The sequence below is a fragment of the Chelmon rostratus genome, chromosome 18 (assembly GCF_017976325.1).
Source record: "Chelmon rostratus isolate fCheRos1 chromosome 18, fCheRos1.pri, whole genome shotgun sequence".
In the NCBI taxonomy this organism is placed as follows: Eukaryota; Metazoa; Chordata; class Actinopteri; order Chaetodontiformes; family Chaetodontidae; genus Chelmon; species Chelmon rostratus.
The window spans coordinates 14,898,171-14,905,795 of NC_055675.1; the positions used below are offsets into that span (position 1 = coordinate 14,898,171).

The 7,625-nt window shown below is 41.2% G+C and overlaps 1 protein-coding gene across 2 annotated transcripts; it reads left to right on the forward strand.

Annotated features, from left to right (window-relative positions):
• Positions 1-1,273: 1,273 nt before the first annotated feature.
• On the forward strand, positions 1,274-6,897 carry ostm1 (osteoclastogenesis associated transmembrane protein 1). Of its 2 annotated transcripts, XM_041958895.1 has the most exons (7): positions 1,274-1,722; positions 2,164-2,278; positions 3,084-3,181; positions 3,275-3,385; positions 4,503-4,668; positions 5,768-5,834; positions 5,995-6,897. In XM_041958895.1, exons 1-6 carry the CDS (start codon positions 1,324-1,326, stop codon positions 5,821-5,823), a joined length of 945 nt encoding a protein of 314 aa, XP_041814829.1. In that variant the 5' UTR covers positions 1,274-1,323; the 3' UTR covers positions 5,824-5,834; positions 5,995-6,897. The 2 variants fall into 2 exon arrangements, with proteins under 2 accessions (XP_041814829.1, XP_041814828.1); XM_041958894.1 differs by having other exon boundaries at positions 5,768-6,897.
• The last annotated feature ends 728 nt before the right edge of the window (positions 6,898-7,625 follow it).

Here is a 7,625-nt window from a genome sequence, read left to right on the forward strand (position 1 = left end):
AGCCTATGCGTTTTACTGATGCATTAGCGCCCAGTAATAATAACAATAATGGCAATAATAATATAGGAAGGACGTGGGCTTTTTTTGTCTTTATTTGTGAAACATTTTTTAAAAGTTAAGGTGTAACCTCGTGGACATTCTGCACAGAAACATAAATGGAGCAGGATCATAAAGGGTTTCGGTTGTAATCACGTCTTCTTTCTGAGAGCCACACTAGAGAATAATAAAGGAATGGGGAACATCTGAACAATTAGGTGAACTCTGGTCAGGAGAAGAAGAGTTAATGAGCTGCCGGTGCCATGTGCAGTGAGAGGAGCATTAGAGGCCAGAATCCATATTTACCGCCGGGGTTGTGCGTAGGCATCAGAATAGGCCGCTAATGCCGCGCGCGTTCTCTCCCCCCTTATTTTCATTAGGCTCTGATGACTGCGGAATTGATGCGGCCTGCAAGTTATCAAGAGCCACTAATTTCACATTAACGACCATTGACTGCGGTTGCTTGATTCGAGGGGGTTTTTGACAATTATCACAATCAGGATTGGAGCCCAGATCGTTTACCTTGACTCCGTAATTATTTGCTCTGAGCCGAGCGCACATTGCAAAATTGTATGGTGTCAAAAACCCGTAAATAACGAGGAGACCAGGAGGACCGGCTATCTCTTTCCAACACGCACGCACACGCACGCTCACACCTCCCCCGTTACACAAACTGGAGGTAGGTACCTACATGAATAGCATAAACCCTAGATAGATACATATATATTTCCTCTAATATCAATAATAACAGATCCAGATTTTTTTGGTAAAATCTGATAATTGTTGTTGTTGTTGTTGTTGTTGTTGTTATATACCAGTAGATGCACTATTGATGAGGGTGCATTTCCCCCCAGCAAAAGTTGCGAAAGTACTATAAATAGAAGGCTTTGTGAGGAAAAAGCTGTATCGGCACATCGGCCCACAGTGAAAGCATACAACAAGTCAAATGCGTGTAAAGAGTAAGATAACTCCTCTGCTACTATCTTTGGTGTACTAAAATAGACAATAAAAATAAACTTCAGAAACTTTACTTCAGTATACTAATAAAGTGTACAATAAGTACAAACTTCAAAATTTAGATTGTATAGTTTAAATATGACCCCCAAAGCTACTTTGTTGTTTGATATGTAATGTGCATGGAGCACGTATAATGAGAAGTTACAGTGGTACTGAGCTGATACTGGAGTCTCGCGAGATCACATGCTGTCACATGACCACGCTGGGAGAGAACCAGGAAACCATGAGTTGTTTAGAGTGAGGGAAGAGGAGTAGATGCATTAACCGACCATGTCTCTCTACAAAAATAGTTATTTTTTGGTTTCTTTAGTATTTCATATTTACGCCCCTGTGTCTGGCGACGGAGTAAACCTCACTGTTTCAGATTCAGCCGACAAACTGAAAGAAATCCGGTCTTTGAGCCCTGCTGCTGCTGCTGCTGCTGCGATTAGCTCGCCTGTGTTTAAACCTGCTGTGGATTCCATCTTCTCTCTTAATCTGCTGTCTTCATTCCCTGAAGACCTGGAGATCAGTGACTACTGCAGCGATCTGCTTCACATATTTGGACAGCGGTACGTCGCCTACGTGAACTGCCTGGTGCCCGCTGCCCGACCAGTCAAAGTCTGCCAGAACTGTTTCTCCAGGTATGGCAGTCTGAAGGAAACCTATCAGAACATCTCATCGGACCAGGTAAATGACAAACACCAGGTCATTTTGTGTGTTTCAGTTTGCAGTAAGTCTGCTTTCATGAAGGGGACGGGCCTCGTTTGATGCGCAGTTGTCTCATGATCACGAGTCTTGTGATGTGGCTGACTGCTGGGGACAGATTTGAGGAAACAGCGATTCATCTGCATGACTTGCTATCAATAGCAAGACGAGGAGCACCATTATTTTGTTTTAAATGCTGATCTGACCTGTGACGTCTGTAAAGACAGAGGGTACGGTGGCCTTGAGGGTCCAAACACAACAACATTTCAGAAAACACAACATATCACAAAACAAAAACAGAATAACAAGATATCTCAAAACCCATCTTTTCGTGAGTGTTTTCTGAATTGTTGTTTTTTAACCCTCAGGGCTACAGTAAGAATGTAACTGAGTGCATGATAAAGTGTGCCTGTGTGTCCTCAGATGGGTCCTGGTAATGTGAGCTGCAAGGACAGCCTTCTACGCAGTGATCGTCTGATGGTGGTTTATCTGCTGTACAGCAACCTGAAGGAGCTCTGGGGCAAATCAAACTGTGACAGTAAGTTCAAGGCCTGAAGGGTTCTCGTACAAGACATATCTCAATTATCGGGATTATTTCTGTGGGAAATTGCTATTGTTTGAGCTTCTGACTCACACACGCATTTGACACACAGAGGTCAGAGTGCAGCATTCATTAGAGTGGGCAGTGGACACACGTTTGACCTCAACAAACAAATAAACACTTTTGATTTAATTGGCTGGACTCTGCAGCCATCAGGATCCCCACTACGAATCATAGCAGCTTGTGATTTTTATCAGATTTGATCAATCCCCACACTGCTTCCTGCCAGTAGAAGATTGTGAGTATTTGGTTTCAGTGGGGCTGCGACTAATGATTATTTTCATTATTGGTGTATTGATTGTTAATTTAGTCTATAGGTTTTTAAAATCTCACGAAACAGTGAAAAATGGCTGCAAATATCCTAAAAACCCAAGGTAATGTCATCAAATAGCTTGCTTTAAGCTCCAAAATGCAAAGACATTCAGTTTACTATCACATTAAACAAAGAAATGCAACAAATCCTCACAATTGACAAAGTGGATTTATGGAATCTTTGGCATTTTTGCTGAAAAGTGCCTTAAACTAGTAATTTATTATCCAAAGAGTGCAGTTTAGTTTCCTCAGCGTCCACCTTTTTGCTGATGCTGCACCGTAATCCTGCATAAACGAGGGCAAATTGATTGACGTTACAAAGGTGAAAGCATCACAAAATGTTTTTTTTGGGGGGGGTCCGATTTAATCTGTGTACTTTCATTGAATAAACAGACCTAACTGACAGTTCTTTTTATTTCCTGCTGTGCAGACTGTATCACTGAGGACTTCCACAGTCTGACCAATGACACGCTGTACTTCATGGCCACCCTCAACCAAACGCTCACCTGCTTTGAGAAGTATCAGCAGGTACACCCTAAATTTGGTGATCATGTCTGTCTATCTGTTCGGAGTTCATGATGAGAAGACAATTACGATGCTTTTCTCCACCTTTCCTCACAGGGGAACCACACAGAGCTGTGCAAAAACTGCAAGAGCACATACCGAGACCTGAATCAGCTGTACGGCAGCATGGAGAAGAACCACACCATGTGTATCGACATAGAGGATGCGGTATGTGTGTCATGAGCAGAGATTTATACAACTCCTCTTATAAGGTGGGCAGAGAGACAGCTGCACCCCCCAGAGGAACCTGTAGCCATTTAGGGACAAATACAGGTGTCTCGACCCACTCTCAGCTGGCGATGTTTGTCACGCCCAAAAGTTGTACATTTATCATTAAGCTTGAAATGTCCCCCTTGACTTTGAAAACAAAAAATCCAGCTTAACTTGTTGTTTCAGAAGCTTCAACCACATCTTGTGGTCCACACATTCACTATTAACTGTTTGCTAATTAACATGTGTATTAGAAGCGTATTGGCCCTTTATTGGATGATATGAAGAACTTATTAATGCCTTATTCTGGGGTTTAGGGTTAGATTATTAAAATTGTTATTCATGTAACCGCTTTACTTACTATCAATAAGCAGTACTTTACTATAGGTTACTGAGGGAAAGTGAATGGCCTAGAGGTTGTAGAATAAAGCCATGCAGAATAAAGCATTCATAAGTGCTTTATAATGAGCTGCTAGTTTATGGTGAGGATGTGTGACTTAGAATAAAGTGTTTCCATTAATAGTATTATATATACAGTATATAGCATAATAATTTTTAGTGTAGTGTTACACTAAGCAGCTCCATCTGCTGAGGAAGACTGTAAGATGTGGTTGAAAGCTGTTGAAACAAACAGCAAGTAGGTTTGAACTTAGGTTCTTAACTTACAATAAAAGCAGAAGGGGGAAAAAAACAGATGAAAATGGAAATCTTGCAGCTCTTCTCAGTGGTTTGTGTAGAGACAGGAAGTGGGATTTTCTTCATACTCTTTTTTTTGCTGTCATAAATTGATATAGCCTTGATTGTCAAATTAGATGTTTTTTTTGACACAATTTAGTTTGGTCTGAGTGTTTTCTGGTTTCATATAAGAGGGCAGTGATACGTTAAACTGAATAACACATTAAAAATGAGTGAAAAATCCTCTTCTAGCTGTGTCAATAAGAACTGCAAGATGTACCAAATAGCCCTGAATACAGTTATTTAAGATCAGAAACCTAATAGGGTCGAACTAACAGTCACGCTGTCCTGTGATTGCGGTCAGCTGAAGTTTGTGTTGTGTTTGGCACTTTGGTTTCAGATGAATATGACCCGCAGGCTGTGGAGTAAGAATTTCAATTGTTCCTTCCCCCGTGAGGAGACGGTGCCTGTCATCGCTGTGTCCAGCTTCATGCTCTTTCTGCCCATCATCTTCTACTTGAGCAGCTTCCTTCACTCTGAACAAAAGAAACGCAAGCTCATACACCGTGAGTAACCAGCTTAATTCGCCCATTGTCGCACAGAGAGATTTTTTGACGGGGTTTTGGGTCTTTGTGGACAGGAGGGGGGCGGAAGAGGGGGCTGGACTGACTGTGATACTGGGGTTTGGCTGGGATGGAGGAAGGAGGGTGGTTGTTCTAAAGCCTAGTGGGGTTGCCTCATGCAAACCTCTGGATCATAGGCAAGCTTGGAGGATTGTGCCTCGCAGGACCTGCACAATTCCCAGGACTGAGGAGGATAGGAACTTTTTTTTTTTAGGTATCGTGTGGAGTCGGGGAGTAGCTCTTGAGCGTACAACAAATGGTCTGTGATGGTCAGGGACACACTGAGCCTCATACAAAAACCACTCGTACAAACTGATTTGTGCTCAAGCAGCAGTGATATTTCCAGGCTGTTCAGACCCGTCATTTGAGTTACCCACAGATAATCTGCCTTCCTCCACACTTATTTGACTTGGGAATTATATAACACCTAATCTGAATGACTTTGGAGGCTAAATTGTTACAGAAACAAGTGAAATAAAGATAAACAAGAATGAACGTAATACAAAATGAATATTATATTGATGGTATCATCATTGTTACGGTTCGCCAGTTCACTGAGTGTTTTTTCTAGACGTCTATCTGCAAACTCATAGTCAGACTTCAGTTATCTTGGCTGCCACAAATTCTGGGCATCACCTCGTTTATGCCACTCATCTTGATTGAATTTGAAACAACAGCAGAATGAATCCACTTGGTGTGAATTTCTCCTTTTTATTCTTTGGTAACATTTTCGAGGGAAGCTTGCCTACAAATGGAGCGTTTAGCTTTATATGGCAATTTGGGGGCATTGCTTATGAAAAAAGTCAAGACTCACTCATGCACCCCTCACACCATGAGCTGGTGGCGATCAAGTCAAAACGAGTGATTTACTACAAGCCTGTTCAGTTAAATCTGTTGAGTTGGACTTGAAACAGTCGTATGAGAGGATTCAAGGCAGAAGGAAACTGACATTAAAGATTATTAATGCTTAATGCTATGGTATACATACGTATATGTATGTAATGGTAGTAAGATTATAATATGAAATTCTGTGTCTTTACAGCCAAACGTGCGAGGTCATACGCCAGCCTGATGAACATCCAGGACAAGCTGAGCTGAAGAGGAGACAGGTGATGGCTAACATGGAGGACGGCGGTCTTTTATTCAGAGTTATAACCCGGGAGAAGGTTTGACTCCTCGCCACCTCCTCCCTTCTCTTGTGCCTGAGGTTTGACTGAACTCCATTAACGTAGAGGACTCAACAGCAACATTTCTTTTTTGTTTTTCCAGGAGGCTGTGACACAAATCAGTATTCAGAGGACTTCAAGGATCTAGATCAATTGAACTGAAAGTGAAATGGGCACATTTAACATTTGCTTTAATGTCCGTCTTCTCACAGTGTAGTGAATGGCATTGGAACACAAAACTAAAGGATGAACATTTCCACTGAAACAAACAATTAAGAAATACATAGAAATTGTACACAGGCTGAATCTTCCTGTCATAAGATTAGATTTATTCAGTGACTTCTATCAAACGGGACCTGTGCTGGAATCAGTCTGTACTTAAACTTTATGAACTACGAGTCAGATGCTTCTTCGTGTTGTTGCATGGTACGCTGGTAATCTTCAGACTGATCCTGGCCTCCCCTACTTTCCAACTCGTTAACGATCTTCAGGTCGTTGGCTGCCACTGGAAAGAGCGAGCGGCTTCAGTGCTGTGTGTGTGTGTGTGCGTGCGTGTGAAAGTGAGCCACTGTGTGTATGTGCTCTATTTATGGGTTGAGAAATGGGTTCTCTGTCTCTAATGTATGTCCCAAAAAGAGCTGCAAAAAGGAAGCACTTGATGTCCATTAGTGGTGACATGAATCTGCTGTAAGAAGAGGGGGTGCACATCAGCAGGGTGGGGGCGAGTAAATAAAGACATAACACACATAATGTAAGAGTACTCCAGAGCACCACGCTGTGCTGTTGCCTGTTTTCCAGTCAGTGTTTTTTGTGGTTGCATAAAGCTTTTAATGCACTTTGTTGTCGTTTTTCACTGATGTTTAACTTAATTTGTTAAGGGTTTGTGACTGCTCGAGACGGTGAGGTCTCCCTTATGAGTTGTTGAATTGATTAATTTGCCTATTAGCAATGCGATTGCTGTGAAGTAATGTAAACCTTAATCATGAGCCCAAATAAAAATATGGACGTCAGAAACAACCTCAGGATGCGAGTGCTGCAATTGATCATCAACCAGTGATCATTTACTTTAATCCTAGAGGATCGACCAGTGGTGGGATTGAACTTGACTGGAACGTTTCCATTTTATGTTACTGTGTACTTCTACTTTGCCAAAATTCATAGGAAATATTGTACTTTATGATATGATGCAATTTTAATAATTCAACTACCCAACAGTATGTGAACTAGTTAAAGTTGTCCCCTAATTGACCAGCTCCAACTTTAAAATGCTGCTTACATGCTCAGGTTCCTGCAATAATATTAACAATAATAATATCATAGTAATGAATATTCTATAATAATACAACACTGCAAGGGGGCAGTTGATACTTAAGTACATTTTGCTAATAATGCCTCTCTACTTTGAATGCATAACTTTTACTTGTATTGTATTGGTACTTAACAGTATTGGGGGAATGTAACTAAGTAAATATACGCAAGTAATGTATTTAAAAAGTACAAACTCAAGGCACTTGTGCTTTAATATTCCCATTTTCTGCAACTTTATACTTCTACACCACTACACCTCAGATGGAGATATTGTACTTTCTCCTCTGCTGCATTTGTCTGACAGCTTTAGTTACTCGTTAATTTACAGATTGCAATTTTTCATTCTCCTGATCCTTAGTGAAAACTGCTTATCTGCAGATTTGGTGATTTAGATTTTTTTTCCAGATAACCTGGAGGATTGCGTGT

Excerpts from the sequence above, each read along its gene's own strand:
- ostm1 (XM_041958894.1), top strand. The coding sequence starts at position 1,324 with ATGTCTCTCTACAAAAATAGTTATTTTTTGGTTTCTTTAGTATTTCAT. Across the intron at positions 2,279-3,083 it reads GGGCAAATCAAACTGTGACA|ACTGTATCACTGAGGACTTC; the intron begins GTAAGTTCAAGG and ends CCTGCTGTGCAG. Across the intron at positions 3,386-4,502 it reads GTATCGACATAGAGGATGCG|ATGAATATGACCCGCAGGCT; the intron begins GTATGTGTGTCA and ends CTTTGGTTTCAG.